The 26,108-nt window shown below is 45.2% G+C and overlaps 1 protein-coding gene across 1 annotated transcript in view; it reads left to right on the forward strand.

The window, feature by feature from the left end:
• The window catches only part of ARHGEF28 (Rho guanine nucleotide exchange factor 28), a 238,675-nt gene that overhangs the window by 39,902 nt on the left and 172,665 nt on the right, over positions 1–26,108 (forward strand). Inside the window, 3 exon segments of the mRNA XM_044276054.1 lie at positions 1,198–1,238; positions 8,291–8,438; positions 11,326–11,619. Of these exon segments, the coding sequence (XP_044131989.1) occupies positions 1,206–1,238; positions 8,291–8,438; positions 11,326–11,619 (475 nt within the window). The 5' untranslated portion in view covers positions 1,198–1,205.

Here is a 26,108-nt window from a genome sequence, read left to right on the forward strand (position 1 = left end):
TTGGTGGCCCTTCACTATTTGTGCATTCTTTGGTTCCTACAGAAAGATTGACCTGGAAGTCGAAGGGATTTCTGAACGCTGTGTTTGACTCTCTTTATATTGGATATATTTTTTTTAAATGTGTGTTTTATTGATTGTCTTTTACTATGACACGCTCCGCTCTGATGCACACAGGTGAGCGCCGCATTCATATGTGGTACCTGTGGGGCGCAGGGAGAATCGCGTCACAGCTTGAGTCTCTTAAGAGCAGGTGAATTAGTTCACCTGATTATGGGCCAGACAAAGCACTGAGGTGCGAAACGGCCGTCGCCTAACTCAGCTGGAGCACGCATGTATGTTGTCCGCCCTCTACCAGGAATAAATAAAATTGTTTCAGCGAACATCGGTGAATGCCGTCCTTTTATCTCAAAACTGTGCAATATTATTGAAGCTGTAACTGCCTGGTTACATGTTGGACAGAGCACCGCCGACAGCGCTTATACCGCATACACACCTGCTAAGTACCCCGGTGGCGAGTAGATGACATGTAAGGGATCTATTCTGTTTTATGCAGTGCCACTCTGATTTTTTACTACAACCGCAAAAAATATCTGAACGCTGTGTTTGACTCTCTTTATATTGGATGTCTTCTGGATAACTTGAGCAGCACAGTCTTTACTGCGATTTCTTGACTGTTAATGTGAAACTTACCCACTTCACTTGGAGACCTGCAGCGCCGTAAATAGGCAACGTAACAGAACGTTTTCTTTTGTTTTATTTGTATACATAGATAGCTGATCAGAGGGAGTGTCTGGATTTGGAACCCTGCCAATATCCTATCAATGAACTCTCCTCAGGCGAGGCCATCAGTATGATATAAGTCGTAGAATACTCAATCACTGTCCATCATTTGGAAAGTATTATGGCACGGTCTTCCTTTTCATTCTGCAAGCACAAGGTTGGAGACGGAGGGTTCTGCTGTTGTGTGTCCGCCGGCGTGTTTATGTGTAGCCGCCACATGCGTGACACAAAAGCAGACTGAATTAGCAGTGGCCTTGAGAGGTACACACCTTGTTCAGGTGCGGTGTTTGAGGAAGAAGAAAAAATGTGTAACAGATCTCCCTGGTCTATTGTCGTAGGGCGCATATGTCAGCTCAGACGTTTTATTTTATGGTAAGATAATAGTTTTATGACTCTTCCTATTTTTTATCTTTACAGTTGCAGAGATGGAGCTGAGCCAAACAGAAGTGCCTCTCTATGTAAGTATATCCCAGTATTAGCCGCTAGTGATGGCATATCTGTAAGGATGGCTTATGCATGACTCTGGCCTGCCCAGGTAGAAGGCCAATGAAATATGTGAACTAAATCTCTTATTTTTTATTTTTTTCATTCCGTGCTTGTGGTTTTGACCTGAGAGCCTCACTTTTTTTCACTGACTATTTCCAGCTTGTGAAATCTTTCCTTCTTTTAAAAGGGCTGCAGGAGAAATGTAGTATTACATGAATGGCCATCCTTGTAGTACAGTATGAGTCTGCAGAACAAGGACCATTCGTATAGAGCCCGTTCTCCTTTCTGGTTAAAAAAGGGGGTGGAGGTTCCCTTTACGAGAAAAACCCCTTTACGTTGAGAGTTCGAAAGCTTTGTTTACGGATATTAAAGGGATTGTCTCATGAAAAATATTCAACTTTTTTTTTTTTTTTAAACCAGCACCTGAATCTGAATACTTTTAAAAAATATACTATAGCCACTGATTTATTCACTGAAATCTATCTGTATAGCGCCACCTGCTGTTTGTACTTTTTCTAATTTCTCTGTCCTGCTCACTGAGATGGTCGCACATGCTCAGTTCCATCCTTCAACTGCCACCAGCTGCGGTAGTAAGGACACCCCCTGGCAAAGTGTACGCCCCGTAAGCTGCTAGCTTGAAAAGAATCTAGCAGAGCAATGGATGGGGAAATCTCTGGTTCCACGTGAGGTAAAGGGCTACGTTTGTTAGAAAGTGATTGTTATGTACTATATGGTATCTGATTTGCATTTTTTTACATTAATCATGAGGTTACCCCTTTAACCACCATTATTTGATACTTTAAAGAAAAACTCTTACCTCTCCTGGCATGTTAGTTACAGTAACTGCTTGCATTCCCCATGTACAGTATGTTGTGCCTTTCCTCTTTTATTATTACTAGAAGTTTAAAAATGTATTGATAGAAGTCTGCAATGGAGTTGAACCAATTTAATTGGTTCAAAATCGGCACCAATGGGCTCGTCCCTGTGGTCAAGAGACTCACCCCTCCCCCTTGATTTTGCGGGGCCAGACATCTCGCTTGTCCCTTTCAATCTCACATCTTCACCATTGCTGCGGGCATTGGCGCAAGCGCAGAGGATCTGCTGCTGGGAGCCCTATTGGCCACATTTTAAAAGGGGCTGTCCCTAATGAGACAACCCTATTAAAAGGAAGAAAGATTTCACAAGCAATGAAACAAGCAAAGCTCTCAGGTTAACACCGCTTCTTGGACGCGTTGGGTTCTTCCATTGAGGTCAGATCTTGAGGAAAGAACCATAATGCCTATTGGTAATAAGTAGTAAGCTCCTCAAATCTATAAATCAGATTTTTTCTCATCAATGCCTTCCTGAATGATAGAGGGATAAACTTGTAACCACTGCAGAAGAATCAATAATGCAGCATCTGCTAAAAGATTGTGCTCTGTCGGGGAATAATTTTTAGAACACCTAGCCAAAACTACCATGTTAGTGCTTATGGAGAACTTTTTTGAGTCCTTAAAGGGAGTCTGTCACCACATTTGAGCATATTAGACTGATCAAATAGCGTTATATGTGCCACAGAGAACTTAAAAACGGTACCTTTGTTGTATCTAATGGAGTTTTCTTTCAGCCAAAAATGAACTTTTAAGATTATGTAAATGTGACCTCTCAAGTGCCCAAGGCGGCATCTCAATCGTCCGAGCCCCAGGCAGCACCTCCTCAACGGCTCATAACCCCGCCCTCCGTGTGCCTCTGACCACCCGTTTACTCTCCTCCTCTCTCCTTTTCCACTGCGCCCGCTACGAATTTGACCGCGCAGCCGCAGTGGAAATGGGAATGTTATCAGTCACTGATAAGATGGCCCCATATACAACTGAAGTCAGAAATAGCTGAGAAATAAATGTATAAATGACAGGTTTTTCTGTATCTTTTCCCATAAAGCTATATACAATTTGCTCAGCTCCTCCTGCTCTATAACATGCTGCCTGCAGATTACACAGCATTTTCGGGTTGACTGTTTTTATATTTTTACAGTTGTCGGGGCACTGAATGCTACCACAAGCATAGCACTGTTACATTGTGGTTGGGTGCTCATACATGTTCAGGTTGAGTTTTTTTCAGGATTTGTGATGCTGTTTTGGAAGCTATTACCAGGTAGGGATCATAATGGGCATATACCACTACTCATTTTTCTTAAATCCATTGCTGGTTTTAGTTTCAAAACTGCATTAAAAAGTCCAGCCACTTCTGATCAAAACTTGAATGTGTACCGGGAGCCTAAGAGTCCATTCACATAGTCTTTTGCTCGTGGATTTTGGTGCGTAATCCACATCAGCAGGGCATCTGCCTTCCGTTATTTCCAGTACAAGGCCACCCTGCCTTTTGTGTGACCACAGTTTATAACTTTTTTGGTGCAGTGTCTTTACGGGTGGGGCTGGAAATTGTAGTAGGAGTCCACTTGCAGTTTAACGTCATTCAGTAGTGCTACATCGGGAGAAGGTCCACAGCATTCACATTGAATAACTGCAACAGAAACCAGAGGGGGTCGTGCCACGGAATACACTGCTCATTTTGCTTTTTTCAAAGTTCACCATGTGAACAGGGCCTTTATAGAGGTCTGTCCGACTAAAGTTGTAACTGAGCAAAATGGTCATGGGTCTCTCCTACCCTCAATGTCATTTATAAAACTATAAACCACATGAGATTTACTACATTGAGAAACTACCAGAGCTTTAAAAAGAAGAAAGACTATAAAGTTCAGAAGAAATAAGAGACGACATGAAATCATTCAGCGTTGCCAGGGAAGGCTGAGACAGTTTCAGGAGTCCTCCGGGTCCCTGGTTTCTAACGTTTCATATAATTGGGTGAGGAAGTTATTGCAATGACAGCTTCTAAATGGCTTTTCATAGAATACAAATTGTATGAAAAATGAGATTTTGGTGGACTCTCCTGTAAAATCTTTCTCGCTGAGTGCATTGGTGGACACAGGACCGTGGGTATAGCTGCTGCTGCCGCTAGGAGACGACTCTAGGCTAAAAAGTGTTAGCTCCTCCCGCCGGCTATATCCCCTCCAGCCTGGAGAGAGCATATCAGTTTGTGCACAAGCAGTAGGAGGATAAGAAATCAGAAATGAAATAACATAACAATAACCAGTGGGTCCGAACCCAAAACTGAGGACCCTACCAGTTAATCAACTGCCGTTACCTGTTGCAAAATTGGAAACAAAAACAATTGAACTCAGCGAGAAAGAGATTTTACATGTGAGTCTACAAAAATCTAATTTTTTCGCTCGTATCATTGGGGGACACAGAACCGTGGGATGTTCCTAAGCAGTCCACGGGAGGGAAGAAACCACACACCCATGGAAGACCTTGCCACCCAGAGCTGTGTCTGCCGACGCAAAGGTATTCACTTGGTAGAACTTGGTAAACGTGTGCAAGGAAGACAAGGTTGCCGCCTTACACAGCTGCAAAGCGGAAGCCTGGGGGAAACGGGCCCAAGAAGTGCCCACCACCCTGGTCGAGTGAGCCGTGATACGGAGGGACAGAGCCAATGGCCAAGCGGATCCACCTGGCAATCGTCCCTTTGAAGGCTGCCAAATCCTTGCGAGGACACTCAGGAATAACAAACAGTGCGTCGGTACCCCGAAACGACTCTGAAGCTGATAAATAAATCCGCAGGGCACGAACCACGTCCAGCTGGTGGAGGGCTCTTTTCCTAGGATGCAAAGGCAAGTGACAAAATGAGGGAAGAACGATGTCCTCGTTGATATGGAAGGCAGAGACTAGCTTCAGAAGAAAGAAGGCACAGGGTGAAGCACTGCCTTATCTTGGTGCAGAATAAGAAAGGGTTCCCTACAGGAGAGCGTCGCCAATTCCGACACGCGCCCGATGGAGGTGACTGCCACCAAAAAGGCCACTTTCCAGGAAAGAATGCGGAGAGAAACCGTGTCAAGAGGCTCGAAGGGAGCTAATTGAAGAGAACCAAGCACAAGGTTTAAATTCCAAGAGGTTAAAGGGGGGCGATAAGGAGGGACAGTGTGAGTCACCCCTTGGAGAAAGGTCTTAACCAGGGCCTTTTGCACCAGAGGTCGCTGGAAAAAGATCGCAGGCGCCGACACCTGCCCCTTTAGGGAACCAAGAGCAAGACCCAAATCCAGCCCCATTTTCAAAAAGAAGAGGATTGTGTGAAGGGAGAAACGGAGCGGAGGGAGGCGATGGTCCGCTCAGAAGTGCAGGAAAGACTTCCAAGTCCTGTGATATATCTTGGTCAACGTCGGCTTCCTGGCCTTAATCATGGTGCGAATGACTCCATCGTAGAAACCCCGCTGCTATAGAATAGTGGTTTCATTAGCCACGCCGTCAAACATAGCGATTCTAAATGCTGCTGGAAGACGGGTCCCTGAGAGAGAAGGAGAGTCTCCTAGGAGAAGGATGAGATCGGTGTACCATGCTCGGCGCGGCCAATCCGGGGTGATGAGAATTGTCTGGATGCCCTCCCTCTTGATTCTGCGAAGGACCCGGGTAGGAGAGGGGGGAAGACATACAGGAGGGCAGAGCCATCCCATGGGGCCACCAGTGCGTCTACTGGGGATCTCTTGTCTGTGAGAAGAAGGTGGGAAGCTTGTGGCTGATCCTGGATGTCATCTGATCCACGTCCGGACGGTCCCAATGGAGACAGATGGAGTCGAACACCTCTGGGTGCAGAGACTACTCGCCCGGGTCCACGGTCTTCTGGCTGAGGAAGTCCGACGTCCAATTCTCCACTCCTGGAATGTAGACTGCCGATAGCGCTAGTACATGTTCCTCCGCCACTTTAGAATTTTGGCAGACTCCGCCATCACCGCCCGACTGCGTGTTCCCCCCTTGTGATTGATGTATGCAACCGCTGTGGCATTGTCCGAACATTTGCATTGGACTATTAGAGGTGGGAAGATTCCGCCCCATCCAAGGAGGCTGGTATCGGTGGTGATGACCATGAGACCGGTAGAAAGGATTTGCCAAAGACCATAGTTGCAGTCGAGGGCCACAACCTGAGGTCCGACTGCATCTGCAGAGAAAGGGCGATGGTATGGTCCAAGGAACTCTGTGTCTTGTTCCAGGATGACAAGATCGCCTTCTGGAGAGGACGAGTGTGAAATTGCGCAAACAGAAGCGCTTCAAAGGAAGAGCCCATCGTTACGAACACCCACATGCAAAACCGTATCGACAGCCGTCTGCACCGATTAAAAACCCTGGGTGGTATTGGCGCCCCTGCCGACGGACGTGTTCCGAAGAAGTGGCGAAAGGAGTGCAAACGGGAGTTTGAGGGCCTGGAGCGAACCGGACGTTTGGCCTTGCCCTGTGGGAGGTGGGTACTTTTACCTTCCGATGATCTTGTCCAAACGAGTACCGAACAAATGAGAACCCAAAAAGGCGAGCCCCGTAAGAGAACACTTTGACGAGCAGTCTGCAACCCAGACTTTAAGCCACACCTCTGAGCGGCTGAGCGGGCAACAAGAGAGCCCGCATCCAAAGAGGCCTCGCAGAGGTACTTCCCCACCTGAGAGATCTGCAGGGCCAAAGACTGGAGGTCCGCCGGGGGAAGATCAGCCACGATGTCCTGATGCAGGTGACTGGCCCATTCAGAGACCGCCTTAGCCACCCATGCTGAGGCAAAAATGGGACAAAGCGTGGAGCCAGCCGCCGCAAAGGCAAACTTAGTTAAAAAAAAAAAAACTCCAGGCGGCGATCCTCAGGGTCCTGAAGGGACGTGCCATCGGCCACAGGGATACAGCGGTATGCTTAGTGAGACGCGCTACGGGTGGGTCGACTTTGGGCGGGAACGACCATTTCACAACCAGGTCTGGTGGAAAGGGGTATAACAGACCGAGGCGCTTAGAAGCGCTGAAACGACTATCTGGATGGTCCCATGCCTTGGCAATGATGACCGAAAAAATCGTCATGCAAGAGAAAGGCCTTAGGGGCTTGTCTCGAGCGGAGAAACAAAACTCCCTGACGGCTAGGAGAGTCGTCCTGAACCTGAAAGGTGTCCTGGACAGCCACGACCAGGCTATCTACCATGGAAGCAATCTTAGAAGATTGTTCCTGATCCAGATCCGAGTCTAAATCAAGTACCTCCCCTTCGGACAGTGTCTCGCCTGGGAGGGAGGACATGTCTGAGCATGACCTTGGGGAAGGTGGAGACACTGAGGCGTCAGAAGAAGAAAACTGTCCTGTTCTTGGCCTCTTGTGAGAAGGTCTGCCCCTAGGTTGGTCGCCCGAGGAAGGCGCAGGATACGCAAGTGAGGACTGGTCAACCAATTGACCCATGAGAGAAAGTGTGGATTAGGAAACTTTTGATAGGTTCTCTACTGCCCGGAACAGGGCACGGGCCCAATCCGGTTCCACACAGTCAGGGGGGCAGTGCAGCTGCTCGGGAGGGATGGCTAGGGCCGGTCTGGGCGCACGGCTTGTGGTGCACAAGGAGTCTGACTGGCCGCGAGGAAACTTGAGCTCGCATTTTGCTCAAGCTTAGTGGGTGGGGGCTGGAGGAGGGCGGGCCTCAGACGTGGGTTCGGACATGGCTCTAAGAGCTGGTCCCAGGGCTGGAGGGGATATAGGGTTGTCCCACCAGAAAAGCTGCAGGTGGAACCAGGTTCTGATGTCCCCCACTGAATCTTCCTGCCGACCGAGGTGAAGAGGGAGAGGAATGCCAGCTTCTCCCAGGGCCAGCGCGGGAAAAAGAGGCAACCCCTCCCTCCTAGGAGTGTCCGCCTAGTAGGCTCTGGGGAGAGGTAAACAGCTGATAAAATGAAAACTAAATATTTCTCTCTGATAAGACATATTTCAAAGTTTCTTATGGTCGCTTGTACTATTGATTTATGCAAAGTTCACTGGTATTTTCCGGCTTCACAATACTAATAGCCTTTCCTTCGTATAGGTGTCCCTGGTGCAAAACTCGGGCTGACCTAAAAATCTCCATGTTTCCTCTCACATGCATGTTCTATTTAACTAGCAGAAAATCTGAGGTTGTAGAATTTTTTGGAAATGCTCTGTTTGTTTTCCAGGGTCAGATGACTGTATTTGCACAGTTTGGTGAAGATTTCCATCTCCCAGAAGATGCCGAGTTTTACTTTGTTTACAGTGGGTCCAGTCACAGGCATGTTTCGTTTGCTGAACGCCTCAGTGCTAAATCTCTGCGATCCATTTTCCCAGGTCAGAAGAATTTTGTGTTAAGAACAGATTATACGCTTGTGTCACTGTTACATCTGCTGAGTCAGCGCTTGCTAGATTAACATGATTTGCCTCATTTATCCAAATGAACATGGCCATGACCATGTTGTGCATAACAGTCAATCGGGACTTGGATTTAATTTCTTAGGCTACTTTTACACTGGCGTTTTGGCTTTCCGTTTGTGAGATACATTCAGGGCTCTCACAAGCGGCCCAAAACGGATCAGTTTTGCACTAATGCATTCTGAATGAAAACTGATCCGCTCAGAATGTATTAGTTTGCCTCCGTTCCGTCTCCATTCCGCTTTGGAGGCTGTTTGCAGCGTTTTGGTGTCCGTCTGATAAAACTTAGCCAAACGGATCCGTCCTGATACACAATGTAAGTCAATGGGGACGGATCCATTTTTCTATGACACAATCTGGGACAATAGAAAACAGATCCGTCATCCATTGACTTTCAATGGTGTTAAAGACGGATCCGTTTTGGCTATGTTAAAGATAATACAAACGGATCCGTTCTGAACGGATGCAAACTGTTGTATTATCTGAACTGATCTGTCTGTGCAGATCCATGATGGATCCGCACCAAACGAGTGTGTGAAATTAGCCTTAAGCTGTCGTGTAAAAAAATGACCGCTGCATTGCAGTTGGGTGCCATGGAGAAGACCATCGAAATATACTCAGTGCCCTGCAGCTGGAGCCCCTAACGATCAGTAGTAATCAGTAGGGGAGAACCTGGCGCCAAGTGATTGGTTTGTCTGCAGCACCTCTGCAGAGAAATGAAGTATTTTGTAGTTCCAGTGGAAATCTGATAGTGTGTTAACATGCGGGATCCTCCAGAGACTCAGACTTAGGGCTTTAGCACACGAACGTATGTATTTTGCGGTCCGCAAAACACGGATTCGCAAAAAATACAGGTGACATCCATTTTTTTCAGATCCATTGTAACAATGCCAGTCCTGGTCTATAAAATGGACAAGATTAGGACATGTTCTATCTTTTTTGCGGAACGGCCATGCGGACATACGGAAGCAGAATGCATATGGAGTCATTTCCGTTTTTTTGCGGACCCATTGAAGTGAATGGTTCCGCATACGTTCTACAGAAAAATTGAACAGACACGGAAAAAAGATACGTTCATGTGCATGAGCCCCTATTGAAAGAGGTCCCTAATGGAGACCCTTCCCAATTTTACAAGCAGGAATTGGTTCTTCCACCAACAAGCAACTCTGTGTAGTCGCTCATCTTCGTTCCAGTGGCCACTGCATGGGGAATGTAGTATTTCTTGCCCCCCCCCCCCTTTCAAATTAAAGGGGTTTTCCGTAAGTTCTATATTGATGAAAACTCTGTAGGATAGGTCATCAATATCTGATTGATGGGGGTTCGACACCGGTCACCCACACTGATTAGCTGTTTGAAGAGGCCGCCGCACTCCTTGCTGCTCACCAAGCACGGCGCTGTACGTTGTATAGTGGCTGTGCTTGGTATTGCAGCTGAGGCCCATTCACTTGAATGGGACTGAGTTGCTCCTAGGCCATGTGAACAATGAACGTGATATTACTGGCCTCGGAAGAGGCCATGGTGTTTACCAGAGTGCGGCGGCCTCTTCAAACAGCCGATCAGCAGGGTTACCAGGAGTCAGACCTCCACTGATCAGATGTTGCCGACCTATTAATGTCAAACTCCTGGAAAAACCCTTTAAAGCGGTTATATGGTGACAAATATTGATAACCTATCCTCTGGATAGGTCTTCAATATCAGATCGGTGGGGGTCTGATATCCGGAACCCCCCGCCGATCAGCGGTTAGAAGAGGCTGGGTGCTCAGTGAGCCCCTTTGAAGTGATTGGGGCTGAGCTGCAATACTAATTACAGCCACTATACTATGTACAGCGCTATGCTTGGAAAACTTCCAGTGAGCGCAGCGGCTCCCGGAAACAACTGATCGATGAGGGTGTCTGGACTCAGACCCCTGCTGATCTGATAATGATGATCTATCGTGAGGATAGGTCATCGATATCAGTACCTGGATAACCCCTTTTAAAGGCCAAACACATAACCCATGGCCATGTAGTGTCACTCAATGCTCTGCCTCACAAAAAGAGTCCCTAAGGGAGTTTTTGGGATATTTTGATGACCTGTCCTTATCAGATTGGAGGGTGTCCTACACTAGCCCCCCTCCCCCCACAGATTAATAGTTTCAAGCAGCCCCAGGTGCTGGAAACTACTATATACAGTGGGTGGAGGGTCTGTCCTCTGTGTACTGCGCTCAGCTCCTGTTCATTTGAAGGATAGATCATCACTATCTAAGTTTTGGAAATCCCCTAACTTTACCCTTGATCTTCATGTGCCCTAACAGGACACATGGAAACGAATTATCCAGACGGGATGTATTTTATTAGTTTCATTAGTTTTATTTGCTTTTCAAGGTCTCCCGGGGGAACTTGTAAGAAAAGATTGACTTTCTGATTCCCAAATTAGTGTGGAAAAGTTTTTACCTACAGTTAGGAGTTATGGTTTATATGCTAATGAAACAGCAAACATATTGGTGTATTTATACAGTATATTACCAGTATGTGTGATTCTGGTTCTGAGAATTGTATCGTATGTTTGTTTGTGTTTGTCGTCTAAAACTATAAATAAAAAAAATTATATATATTAATATAATAATAAAAGTCTGCAGCACTCCTTGAAAGATGAAAAAAATTTGCTATTTATTCACACATGTCATATAGCAACGTGTGTGTGTGTGTGTGTGTGTGTGTGTATATATATATATATATATATATATATATATATATAATATTTTTTTTTTTATAATTTTTTTTTTTTTTACTGTAATAAAGCTGTTGTCTTTCATTTGTTTTCCAGGTCACAATTGTGCAGAGTCACTAAGTGTGACCGTGTGTATGCACACCCACGGCTATTCTCCGGTGATTGTGGCTTGTACATCTATCTCTTATGTGAGGGATAAAGCATGCAGCGTCTCGCACTCCCTGAAAAGCCATTGCGATCGCCTAACTTCTTCCTGCCATCAGACCATACTTGAACAGTTGGATGTGACTCTCCAGGACCTCAAATTGCTAGACCGGAACATGATGCTGTGCTTGGCGCATGAGGACTTAACTCCCTCTTGGAATATTTTGGGATCATATTCTCAGTCTGGTAAGGTTGCCTCATAGACGTCGATGTGTTTTACGTCAGGATGAAGGGTTAGGATTGAGTACGTTTATTTGCAGGTGGGATCGCTCTCTAGGATTGTGTTTCATCACATTCTCCAGTCACTGGCTGACATTATGTGAAGGTTAAAGAGCAGCGGTCACCTCTCCCGACGTGCCTGTTTTAGTACTTCACAGAGAAAAATGACTTTTCATATAAAACATAACTTTTACTGTTGTTAGTTAAAATAATACCCCTTCTCTGTGATGTCTATATTGAAACTTTTCGTAACCCTATAAATTCCACTGTGATCTGTTTTAGTACTTACCTCCTCCCTATCTCGTGTAATAACTATTCTATTATGACCATACGTTGTACTATTCTTCTATTCTTCCTTCTAGAAGTTGTTAGCAGTTTGCTATCAAGGTCCAGGCGGCTGTTAGCAGTTGGGGTTGGATCCCTGCGCAGTCTGAAAGTGTCAGCACTGTTCGCATAATGTCAGACTGTGCAGGGACACCCCCCCTCCCCCACCTGGAGACACCCATCTGGACCTTCATTGTAATCTGCTAGCAATTCATTCACGGCTTCTAGAAGGAATAATAAAGGAAGGGGACAACAGTCGAGGCATTTAGATGTGGTAATATCGTCGCTTGAAATGAAAGCCGTGAATTACGTTTTCCTTTGGGTTCACTAGTAGTTAGCATGTGCAGTCGTAGTTTATTGACCACGTGTAGTGTGGCTTCAGCAGACGTGCTGTACCTTGTGGTGCTTCAACCTTCCTTAGTCAGTGCTGTGACGTCTAGGAGGTAACATGAAGGCTTACATTCCAGGCTAGCAGATGCAGGAAAAGCTGAGAGACGGCCGCAGCACCACTGAGAGGGCCGCTGCCTTCTCAAACATCTGGTGGGGGTCTGACGTCTGGGACCCCCCCAATCAATCAGATACTGAGGATAGGTAATCCATTACAAAGTCTCAGAAAACCCCTTTGAGGCCACCTGCACACGTTGTGGAATATGTGAGTACCAGCATAGTGGATGAAAGTACACACATCTCATGTACGCTTTGTGGGTCTTATTTGTGTGGAAGTTGACCTGCCATGCGGGTTTCCAAAACAGCAGCATGTCATTTATGTTTGCGGATTTATCTGCAGATTTCACCCGTTTCCAATGAAGGGTGAGAGCTGCGCCAAACCCCTATCAAACCTGCACCAAAAACTGCTGTTAGAAAGTGTGGATTTTGGTGCAGATATGGTGCAGAAATGCACATAAATCCAAGTGCATTTTCGTACGCATCGTTTGTGCGTTTACCTGCACTTCGGGTGTAGTCACACGCTTTTTTTTGGGTGCGGAAAATCTGCAGCATGTACAGAGCAGCCAATCACAGTCTCATCCACACCATGTGGTTTTCCGTAAAAAAAATTAATAAAATTAACACATAACGTGTCATGTGGCGCGGAATCTAAATCCACAGCATGTCAGTTGTGGTTTCTGCGTTTCTGCCATGGATTTCACTTTTTGCAATGCAGAGGGAGAAATCTGTGGCAAATCTGCAGCATTTCTGCAAGGATTTCCCCAATTTGGTGTGGATTTTGCTACTGTGGAGGAGAGGCATATCTGCTGTAAATCTGCCCGACAGCGGGGCTCATTTATCATGCTCGTTTGTGCTTTTTTGGCTATAAATTTGTGTATTTTTCACATATATTGTTTGATTTGCTCCTGTTTTATTAGTCTCTGGGGAGATTTATCAAACTGGTGTAAAGGAAGACGGACTTAGCCGCCCACAGCAACCAGATTCCACCTTTCATTTTCTAAAGGAGCTGTGAAAAATGAAAGGTGGAATCTGATTGGTTGCTATGGGCAACTAAGCCAAGTTTCCTTTACAAGATTTTTGACAAATCCACCCCTCTTTTTCCAGGTTTGACTGTTTTTTTTTTTTTTGTTTTAGGCTGATTTGGGGGATGTGGTCTGAGTGTCAGACTGATTTATGTATTTGTGCCTTGTTTCATCTGTTTTAGTCTCGAATTTGGTCTAATTTATACTCCTCTTCATGGGTGGTATAGTTTTGTTTTCTGGCTTTGTGTGGGGCCGCGCGTCAATTTTATTTAAAAAGTTGCATCTTCAGGTCAACACTGTCTTTTCACAAACTTAAAACCTGTATATGGCGGCAACGTTTTATTTAGACTCATCGCCTAATTCATCCCCTGCCGTGCAAAATAGTGACAGGCTAATCCACTACACCGGTCTAATCGCATTCTTAAGAACAGACCAGCCTGATAAATGACCCCCAGCCAGTCTTATAGCTGTACCTTTTATGTACCTGCTAAGGCTGGGTTCATATATGCGCTTTGGACTCCAGCAGTCTGTTCCGGCAGAGGAGCAGACGGACGGAGATCACTGTGTACGGCATAGCTGGATGTCGCCGCGCTCCGCCGCATCCCCATTTACTGTACTTGAATCCGGCGGCTTTCCGGAATATATGCCGTCTTTCGGCCAGACAAAATGCTGCGTGTAGTATTTTTTTTTTTTTTTTTTGTCTGGCTGAAAGCTGGCATGTATGCCGGGCACAGTGAATTCCGGTAGACTGTTTATTTGGAGGAACAGACTGCAAGAGTTCAAAGCACATATGTGAATCCAGCCTAAGGGCGCATTCACACGACCGTAGTGTTTTGCGGTCCGCAATTTGCAGCCCTATGATAGAAATGCCTATTCTTGGATGTAATTGCAGACAAGAATAGGACATGCTCTGCCTTTTTTTTAATTTTTTTTATGGGGCCATGGAAACTTGCGGAACGGATGCAGATCCATTTATATAGACGTGTGAATGAGCCCTACCAAGAAGAGAAAAGTAAGGCTAGTTTCACAATAGCGCTAAACTGTTCCAGAAGGCTGTTCCGGTAGAGAAACAGATTGCTGGAATTCATTGACTGTAATGGAACCCGGACTGTTTCCGACATTACTGCCAGGATTTTGCCAGTCAAGAAATACTGCATGCAGCATTATTTATCTGGCCGAATTTCGGCACTAATGTCGGAAACAGGCCATATCCCTGCTGGGTCCCATTATAGTCAGAGGGGCTTGGCAGTGCTGCGGCTGGAACAGCCTGCCCGTAACTAGCCTATGGCTACTTTCACACTAGCGTTAAAGTTTTGCGGTATTGAGTTCCGTCATAAAAACGCATCCGTTTTGTCCTAATGCAATCTGAATGGAAAGAAATCCGTTCAGTATGCATCAGGATGTCTTTTGTTCCGTCCCTTTTACGGTATTTGGCCAGAGAAAATACCGCCAAAATTCCGAAACACTTGCTGGAATGCCAGATCCGGCATTAATTTCCATTGAAATGTATTAATGCTGGATACGGTACGAAGTGTTCAGGAAATTGCCGCATTTACGGATCAGTTTTTTCAGTCTGCGCATGCGCAGACCTTTAAAAAAATGTGTAAAAAAATAAATACTAGATCCGTTTTTCCAGATGACACCAGAGAGACGGATCCGGTATTTCAATGCATTTGTCAGATGGATCCGGAAACAAATGATCTCCGTTTGCATACGGATTTCCGGATCTGGCAGGCAGTTCTGGCATTGGAACTGTCTGCTGGATTCTTCTAACGCTAGTGTGAAAGTACCCTAACCCAAGCAGTAGTAACCCATGCACGCAGTACTACCATCAATAATAACTGATCTCTGACGAAAGTGACACAAACTAATCATAACTGATGCTCAAATAAAGGCGGATCAGTTATTTTTAGTGCTAACTGACGCTGAGCATTCCTTTTTTTGTTTATTTTTCTTTAGGCTACTTTTACACTAGCGTTTTAGTTTTCCGGTATTGAGATCCGTCCTAGGGTCTCAATACCAGGACAAAACTGAACAGAACGGAGTGCCCCAAAATGCATTCCGTTCTGTTTAGTTGCGTTCCCATACCAGAGAGCAAACTGCAACATGTTGTAGTTTACTTTCCGTCCTGGGATACGGACCAACCCCTAATACAAGTCAATGGGGTCGGATCCGTTTTCTCTGCCACAATAGAAAACTGATCCGTCCCCCATTGACTTTCAGTGGAGTTCATCACGGATCCGTCTTGGCAAAGTCAAAGATAATACAACCGGATCCGTTCTGAACGGATGCAGACGGTTGTATCAGTAACAGAAGCGTTTTGCTGAACCCTGCCGGATCCAGTAAAAACGCTGGTGTGAAAGTAGCCTTACTTCTGACGGATCAGAAGAATGGAAAACTAAATGGTGATGTGAACACAGCCTTATGCAGACAATAATGCCTAGAAATGTACCAGCAGTATATAGACGGTACATGGGTATTACTGGCTCGTTAGCGGGTCTTATTTCTGTCTCTTTGCTGAATGCTCCAATAATGAAACAGCGGTGATGGAAGATGAAAGCATAAATGGCCAGCAGTGCCTTAACCTTCTGCCTTCCTGTCCCCGTGAGCTTCCTGCTTCGCTAATGGTGCCCATTGTTCCATGGGTTGTCATGCTTCCGTGGCAGCCTTGTGGGATGTAACATTGTGCACAGGCTTTGGCCAAATCAAACCTTATGATACATGAGGGGTTTTTGGTCACTGAGAGCGTTACACCTCAAATTGTGCTTTTTGTTCAAATAACTGATACTTATTGTTAAGCCTCATGCACACGGCCGTTGTTTTGGTCCGCATCCGACCTGCAGTATTTGCGGCTTGGATGCGGAACCATTCACTTCAGTGGGGCCGAAAAAGATGCGGACAGCACTTCGTGCTCCGTTTCGTGGTCTTCAAAAAAATATATAACCTGTCCTATTCTTGTCCATTTTGCGGACAAGCATAGGCAGGTATATTAATGGCTGTCCGCGCTGTTCCGCAAATTGCAGAACGCACACGGACGCCATCCATGTTTTGCAGATCCACGATTTGCAGACTGCAAAACACACAACGGTCGTGTGCATGAGGCCTTATTTTGTATTTAAATTTCTTTGTTTTTTTGGTGCTTCTCCAAGGACTGAGAAGGATCTGCATCAATGTGTTCCTGCTAGGAGGAGTAGTCTTATGCAGTTATTCATTCAGTGCCAGTAGGTGTATTTCTGTATAGGCTGTGATGTCACAATAGAGCAATTCTGTGTATTTATGGCCTTCATTTTATGTCAAGGTAGAGTGCGCCATAAACACATAAAACCCGGCAGATAGTAAATGCATATCAATGGCCTGTGCTCAGCTGTGACGTCACAGCCGATGGCATCATAAATTCATAAAACAGTAAAGTGCATCATAAACGCACACGATTGGCCGCATTATTAATGTCATTTATTAGAGGACTTAACTGCAGAAAACATTACAGGTCATCGTGAATGCATGTATACCTCGATGTAATACATTAAGGAAATATACATAAACATACCTTTATTCTCTATCTAAAAGCATGACGAACTATACTTTTATGCTTTTTTTGTGCAAGGGGATCCTGGGAAAAAAACATACATCAGAGTGTGTGTCAAGAGATGATCTGTGAAACTATACAGTTGCATACGCTGGGGCTATACCTTCAGGGGCACACGCTGAGCAGAAAAACCTGAGGTAGAACAGCACCTTAAAGGGGTCGTCTACCGTCAGCAGATAGCATTTATCATGTAGAGGAAGTTAATACCAGGCACTTACTAATGTATTGTGATTGTCCATATTGCCACAGCTCATATCCAGGGGTTACGACTAGGGATGAGCGAATCGACTTCGGATGAAACATCCGAAGTCGATTCGCATAACACTTTGTTCTAATACTGTACCACTTGGAACCGAACCCGAGTTCGGGAAATGTTTTTTTACAGTATAAATCAATTGCTGAAGTTATTATGTGAAGTCTCTCGAGACTTCGCGAAGTAATAACTTCGGCTCATCGGAGCCAATACATTCTACTACTGCACGGAGCGCTCGCTCCATACAGTGTTGAAACAAAGTTTTATGCGTATTGACTTCGGATGTTTAATCTGAAGTCGATTCGCTCATCCCTGGTTACGACCACCATGCAATCCAGCAGCCGTGCTCGGGCTTGCACGCTGTAGGAAAAATCACTGGCATAGGCCTTATGCACACGACCGTTGTGTGCATCTGTGTCCGTTGTTCCGTCTTCCGTGATTTTCTGCGGACCCATTGACTTTCAATGGGTCCGTTGAAAACTCAGAAAATGCACCGTTTGTCATCCGCGTCCGTGAGCCGTGTTTCCTGTCCGTCAAAAAAAAAAAAATGAAAAAGCAGATAAAATAGTAGGGCACACCACCACTTGATGTCACACGGAGGGTTAATTTATAAGTTATATATTCCTAGAGGTTGTAACATATAATATTATTAAACATACTAAAAGATCCTTAAAACATATAATGTCCTTAAAATGTATAACATCCAATGATGAGTAGATGAAATGTTGTAACAAAAAGCAGTCTCTCTTGAGAGTTAATGAACTCACACCTTATTTCTGACTGGGGTAAAGCAATTAATCAGGTAAGATCGTTGAGAGGATAGTCACTCAAGTTATGTGTGGTTTTAAATGACCACTAGCCAAAATTGCAACAATGCCGCTATATTTTCACTGCCTGCTTGCAGGTATGGACCGGAATAATTTACTCACTGTTTCAGGTGATGCCGGATTTATTTCTCTCACTCGTGGCGTATAGTGAAGGTTGTGTTGGCAGTGATGCGATGCGGTTTAGCTTGTTGCGGTAATGTTAGGTAGATTTTCGGGATCCTCGTGGTCAAATATCGCTGTGATGTTCTAGAGATGGTCTGGTAACCCTTATCTTCAGTGCGGTTTTAGTCCAGATTCGCAGGGTTACACCAGAAACAGCGATCTCAAAGTGGAACAGCAGGTATCCAGCTTTCCTTGGTATCAAGGCGAAAAAGACACCGATCCCTCTCTTAAAGCGCTTTATGTCCTCAAGTTCCGTGCTTGTTTCTCATGGGATTAAATTACCATACGCGTTTCGGAGCCTACTACAGCTCCTTCTTTTTTATCATCTGTTTCACAACTGGTTAAATAATGGTGGCATTTGGCACAAAGATGAAAAGCGTAAAGGTTAGGGTAGATATCTTGAAATTCAAAAAGCTTTTGCAACATTTTAATACTGATTGGTGGGGGTCCGACATTCGAGACCCGCCCCGATCAGCTGTTTGAGAGGGCACTGGTGCTCCTGTGAGCGCCGCCGGTTTCTTACGGCTCACCAAGCACAGCGCCGTATATTGTATAGCGGCTGTGCTTGGTATCACAGCTGAACCTCATTAATTTCTATGGGGCTGAGCTGCTCCTGGGCTATGTGACCGATGAACGTGCCGTCACTGCCTTCTCAAACAGCTGATCGGCAGGGGTCCCGGGTGTCAGACCCCCCACCGATCAGAAACAGATGACCGATCCAGAAGATTGGTGATCAGTATTCAAATGTCAGAAAACCCCTTTAAAGTAGTGTAAAAATGTGAAGAGCGCAGAAGGTGAATGTGCCTAATTAAACACAAGAGCATTTGTGAGACCCAACAGGAAGGACATGGGGCAGTACAGGCCCGCTGCGGCTTCATCTCCTATTGTTTATAATAAGAGGAGCTACGCCGCTAGATCACAGAGCTCACACTCCGTCTGCTGTCTAGGATGTCCTGCATTATACCCCTGAATGTCAGGAAAGATGCTGAAACACATGGTGACATATATGCTGGAAGTTCTGCTCATATTAGAGGTACACCTAAATCCCTTAACACAGAGCCTGTTTTCTACCACATTGAAAAAAAATATAAAATTTTTTTTTTTTTCATTGTCACATTTCCAGAGAATATATATATGATGAAAAACGGACAGCACATCCAGTAGAAAAATGTGGAAATTTATTGAGCCACAGTGAGGCGACGTTTCGGTTCAAAACACAGAGCCTTTCTCAAGCATGCTTGAGAAAGGCTCTGTGTTTTGAGGCGAAACGTCGCCTCACTGTGGCTCAATAAATTTCCACATTTTTCTACTGGATGTGCTGTCCGTTTTTGTCTACATTTTCATGGGTAAGCAGTGACAACCCTGGACATAGCACCCGTTATCCTATTTGTGAATTGGTGCTGCCACATTTTCCCCTTTATTTATATCTATATATCTCTATCTATCTATCCTACCTATCTATCTATCTATATCTATCTATATATATATCCCTGTATGAGTTTTTTTTGTGTGTGTGTGACAAGTTGTACTTTATATTTTTTTTTTCATTTTTATCCCTTCAGCAAGTAGCATTTAGGGTCCATTCACACGTCCGTTGTTTGTTTCCTGATCTGTTCCGTTTTTTGCTGAACAGATCTGGACCAGATCTGGACCCATTCATTTTCAATGGGTCCTGAAAAAAAACCGGACAGCACAATGTCAGATTTTTTTTCAGGACCCATTGAAAATGAATGGGTCTAGATCTGGTCCAGATCTGTTCAGCAAAAAACGGAACAGATCAGGAAAGAAACAACGGACGTGTGAATGGACCCTTATCATGTAGAGAAAGTTAATACAAGGCACTTACTAATGTATTGTGATTGTCCATATTGCCTTCTTTGCTGGCTGGATTCATTTTTCTATCACATTATACACTGCTTGTATCCATTGTTACGACCACCCTGCAAATCCAGCAGGGGTGGTCGTGCTTACACACTATAGGGAAAAGCACTAGCCTTTGTGCTGTTCCACGGTCCCGGCCACCAGAGAGGTCGGTGTTTTTTTTCCATAGTGGGCAATCACGACCACCGCTGCTGGATTTGCTGGGTGGTTGTAACCATGCATACAAGCAGTGTATAATGTGATGGAAAAATGAATCCAGCCAGCAAAGGAAGCAATATGGATAATTACAATACATTAGTAAGAGGCTTGTATTAACTTTCTCTAATTAATAAATGCCAGAGGCAACCCCTTTAAGGCATGCAATCTCATACTGGTCATGCACAACCTACCCACCATTTTATACTGACATTGAGATTAATAATTGGTATAATGGTCTGAACGCTGCATTTGGGACCGAGGAATAATTCTCCATACTGGCATAATAACCCTTACAGCCCCCAACGATGTGGTTCTCCTTCTTATCCACATGACACTATTTAGTGGTAGCAGGGATTGGATCTGGAAAGTAGTCAATGATCAGATCCATCAGAGCCACTATGGATATGACCTGTAATTCTTGGGTATATTCAGCAGCCGTGGTCGTTGGCGCTGGGCACTCTGGTGGCCGGGACCACAGAAGTGCGCATAGGCTGGCACTTTTTCCTATAGTGTGCAAGCGCTACCACTTCTGCTGGATCACAGGGTGGTCGCAACCCCTTGATACGAGTAGTGTATAATGTGATGGAAAAATGAATCAAGACAGGAATGGAGACAGTATTGACAATCACAATACATTAGTAACTGCCTTGTATTAACATTCCCTAGATAATAAATGCTACTTGCTGAAGTGAGACGACCCCTTTAATTCAGATCTCTCTGCTCTCCTCTGAGAGTAGACAATAAAAAATGTTCTCATTCATTGACTGCAAACAGAGATCCTGAAAATGGCATCATTGTTCTTCACTGCTTTGTGGTAGTTGTCACGTGTCCATTTGTAGTTTGCCGCTCTGCGAGTTTTCCCCATTTCCCATGGTCATTCTGGCCGTTTACAGACACATTTATCTTTTGTCGTGAAGTGGAGTTGAGCAAAGCCTTTGTAGCGGTCACTTTTCACATGCCTCTCGTGTATCTTTATACAGCGATTTCCTCCTTTTCTGTAGTTTTTGCTTTGTGGCGGGGCTGGCCTCTGACCCGTGCTCTGTTGGATGTGTACAGGGCCTGTTGTGCATGGGGCTGCTCCATATAGGCGTCCCACTTAATGTGTTTTCCTGGTCCTAGTGTGTCTCCAAGTTATCCAGCTGGACCACCGCAGGGTACGAGCATACAGGAAAGGTGGGTTGCAGGAAAGGCCATGGGAATAGCACATTGTGTGACTCCGGGATTCATTGTAATCTGTCTCTGCGCTTTTTATATAGCCGTTTTTTCCCCCTTTGATGTGTGGGTAAGTGGAACATTATAAAAATGCATTCTGTATATGTCGGGGGGGGGGGGGGGGGGTGATTAATGGGGTTCTCCAGGAATTTACAATTAATTAAAGAGGACCTGTCTCCTCTCCTGACATGCCTGTTTTACTAAGGGTACTTTCACACTAGTGTTTTTGTTTTCCGGTATTCAGTTCAAGGAGCTCAATACCGGAAAAAAGTGATCAGTTTTATCCTAATGCATTCTGAATGGAGAGCGTTCCGTTCAGGTTGCATCAGTTCAGTCCCTCTTACGGTATTTGGACGGAGAAAATACCGCAGCATGCTGCCAGTTTTCTCTCCGGCCCAAAATACTGAACACTTGCCGGAACGCCGGATCCAGCATTAATTTTCATTGAAGTGTATTAGTGCCGGCATTAAGTGTGAATGCCGGATCCAGCATTAAGTGTTCCGGCAAAACGGATCCGGCTTTCCAGTCTGTGCATGCGCAGACCTTTTAAAAATGCAAAAAAAAAAATTAATACTGGATCCGTTTTTCCGGATGACACCAGAGAGACGGATCCGGTATTTCAATGCATTTGTCAGACTGATCAGCATCCGGATCTGTTTGACAAATGCCATCAGTTTGCATCCGGATTGCCGGCAACGGAGCTGCCTGCCCGAATCCTTTGCCGCAAGTGTGAAAGGTAATTCTATCCCACATGAATTGACCATTCTGGATCATCTTTTCTTATAACTCTATGCTGTGCCGCTAGAAATTTCTGGCTACAGATTGGTGTTACCAGTTGCGCGGTCTGACCTGGTCTTACCAGTGCTGCCAGTGTCGGACTGTACAGGGACACTCCCCCAAATGGTAACATCCATCTGTACCTTTATCCGTTCACTTCTAGCAGGAATAAGAAGAATGGCACAACGTAGTCATAAGAAAAGACGCTCCAGAAATGTTATTACATGAGGAATGCAAGTAGCTATTAAGGCTAGTTTCCCGTTAGCGCTAAATATCAGGCAGGCCGTTTCTCGCATATTTGCCGGGTTGCGTCCAGATATTAATCGGGCGTGACTGCAACGCTTTAGCTTCCTACTGGAATAGCCTGCCAGATATTAAGCGCTAGTGTGAAACTAGCTTAAAACGGACATGTCAGGAGAAGTGACAGATCTTCTTTAAGATTGGTGGGAGTCCGACACCTTGCACCCTCGCTGATCTTCTGTTGTGCAGCAGCTCTGGTGTCGGAACTACACGGCTCCATCTACTATGTAGTGGACGGAGCTGGTAACTGCAGCACTGCCCCCATTCACTTGCAGTAACCAGCTCCATCCGCTACACAATGGACGGCGTGGCGAAGGCCTGGTGCCTATTTCTAGGGCAGGAGCTGCTGAAGAACAGCTGATCAGCGGGGGTGCAGGGTAATGGACCCCCAGTAACCAGATATGGGTGACCTATCCTGCTTGCCGTCATTTTAATTTTGCTGTTTCTATGATTAAACTTAAAAAGGAAAAAGGGACACCGATCTGAGCCTAGGCGGTCATTTATCAAACTGGGGTAACGTAGAACTGGTTTAGTTGCCCATAGCGACCAATGAGATTCCACCTTTCATTCTTCAGAGCTCCTTTGGAAAATGAAAGGTGGAATCTGATTGGTAGCTATGGGCAACTAAGCCAGTTCTACTTTACACCAGTTTGATAAATGACCCCCCCCCCCCCCCAGTTCTTTCCTGCTGTTTAGACCTGTATTGTACAAGCGGACTGGTAAACGCCTGCAATATGATTCCATAATATGGATATGTGACGGAGGAAGTTTCTTCAGTATGTCATCAGGATAAGGGCTCATTCAGATGGCCATATTCTGTCTGCAAAAAAGCGGATCCGTTTTTTTTCGGATTAGATGCTGTCCCATTCATTTCTATGGGGCCCTTTTCTTCCATTGCACGACTCATCAAAAAAATTAAACATGTCCTATACTTGTCAGTGAAAATCAGGACGTGGCCCTATTGAAGTCTATGGATCAGCAAAATGCAATCCGTTTTTTTTTTTGTTTTTTTTTGTGGAAATGCTGAACTGTCCGCAAAAAAAAAAAAACGGATCCACATTTTTGCGGACAGCATACGGCCGTCTGAATAAGCCCTAATACTGATGGGCTGTCTTTTACACCATATTTGCCATGGAAGCAATATGGATGCCATGCTGATGTAATACGGATCACGTATGTGTGCATACATACTTTAATCCCTCTTCCCAGTCCTCAGCGGGCGTCTTCCTTAGACAGTCCTGAGAATGAAGCGGCGGCAGTGCTCATTTATATAGTAATACCAGTAATCATCGTAAGCATCGTGGCCTGAAATGTTAGCTCTGCGTCTAGTACCAGGTGTTTGCTTTGTCGGGATCTGTTCGTGCAGCTGTATGACAGGTGTGTGCTTCCTAGTGGCCTGGGAACCTGTAGTCCTAGAAATGTACCTGTGATATGGATGACGCAACCTGCTGCAGATTGTTCTGTAACTGCCATTACCTCTTCTCCAGACTAGTCACGTTTTCCAGCTCAAAGCCACATGTCAAATATGAACAAGTAAATGCTGGTATTTCAGCATTAATATGTGGCTTTTACCCTCTTATGCTCTGTGATGTACAGTATATATGTCATACTTGACAATGTTCTGTTCCAGTACCGAAGATACTGTAGGTCAGTGATGCCCAACTGTGGCCAGCATGTGCCTGATGTGTTGCACCCTAAAAAAGGCAAATTCATAATGTGCACATGACTTTCAAAGAATAATGATCAGGCATGATGTATGCCTTGTCCATATATAAAAATGAATTTCTGTCTGTCTTGTCTAGACGCCTGTCTGGACGTTCTTTATGCGCGACAAAACGACTGGACCGATCTTTACCAAATGTGGCACACAAGTACATCAGGTGTCCGTAAAGGTTTTAGACCGGGTCTCGGCTCTCTAGGACGTACCGTTCCTGAGATATTCCCAAAAAATGACCCACATTAGCCAATACAAGCCTGCAAGTCTTTCTCTTCAAATCCCAATTGCCATAAACACAGTTTTACTCCAGGTTTCCATAACAACCCAGCCATTTTTCTTTACTGCTTGAAGGGGCGGGCACTGTGGCGGTCACTGTTACTAAAGGGGCGGGAGCTATCAAGGTCCCTGTTAAAGCGGCGGTCACTGAAAGTCACTGTTAAAGGGGAGGTCACTGTGAAGGTCTCTGTTAAAGGGGCGGGCACTGTGGAAGTAACTTTTAAAGGGGTGGCCACTATGAAGGGGTGCTCAATGCTAAAGGGGCGGGCACTGTGGAGGTCAATGTGTAAGGGGCGGGCACTGTGGAGGTCACTGTTATGTCTTTTTATGACACACCGAAACATAAAAAATGAAATAGATGAAATCTACCCATGCAAAGCCAAAGCTGGGTCCTTCTGCTAGTGTGTGTGTGTATGTATGTATGTATGTATGTGTGTGTATATGTGTATATATATCTCCTAGCCTTAAAAGAGCACCAGCCAGCAGGATCGACTCTATTTGATCGCATATGCAGCCATGTAGGGTTGACCCTGCTGATTTAAAATGATACCTCTCTTGTGAAAATTGGTTGAGGCGTCCCCCCCCCCAAAAAAAAAAGTATTCTTTATGCAAATAAGGGCTTTATTGTGCTTTGGGGTGTGGCCAACACTTGAAAGCTGAGGGGCTAGGTGGGTCCCTGCCACTTCGGTTCTCCATATTGCCCCCACTCTCTCCATCTTCTGGCTTGACCCTGTTTACATCCTGTTGGCAATGGACATGGTCACATGTACCACTCCAGCCGATGACCATGGCATGGTCACCTTCTGCTTGTGCCCACGTCACCACTGATGCCAGTCATTGGCTAAAGCGGTGCATGTGACCATGCTCATAGCCAGCCGGATGTAAACTGGGTCAGACCGGACGGTGGAGACAGTGGAGGAACGCAGAGGACCTGAATGGTGCGGAGCAGGTAAATATGAATCTTGCTGTGGGGACTTGATGAAAAAATTCTTTTTTACCGGAAAACCCCTTTACTCGGATGAACCCTTCCAAAGGGATTGGTCCTGCTGACAGGTGCTTTTTAACAAACCACAGAAGCTGTGACTGTGTGGAGAGTCTTTCTTTATTTTATACATAACAAATACCGTATATCGATATATAATGTTGACTGTGAGGCCTTTTGAGAAATTCCTTGTCTTGTGCCCTGTAGGTGTATTTGGAATTTTAGAAGAAAAACATGTTTTTTTTGGCTGTTTATGTATTTGAAAGTTACCAGTGTGTAAATGGCATTACTCACCAAGAGGGGGAGCTCCGCTCACTGCTAGTTGTGTTTGTCTCCAGATCGGTACAGATTTGAAGGGACAGATTAATGAGTGTGATTTTACTGTTTAATAAATACCACTTAACTTTGTATACACAGCCGCTAATAATCTTCGCAGCCGCTGACAACACTTTCAGCTTGTTTTATGTACATTGAAAGGGAGAGAGATGTCAC

Source organism: Bufo gargarizans, chromosome 1, assembly GCF_014858855.1.
Source record: "Bufo gargarizans isolate SCDJY-AF-19 chromosome 1, ASM1485885v1, whole genome shotgun sequence".
NCBI classification, from domain to species: domain Eukaryota; kingdom Metazoa; phylum Chordata; class Amphibia; order Anura; family Bufonidae; genus Bufo; species Bufo gargarizans.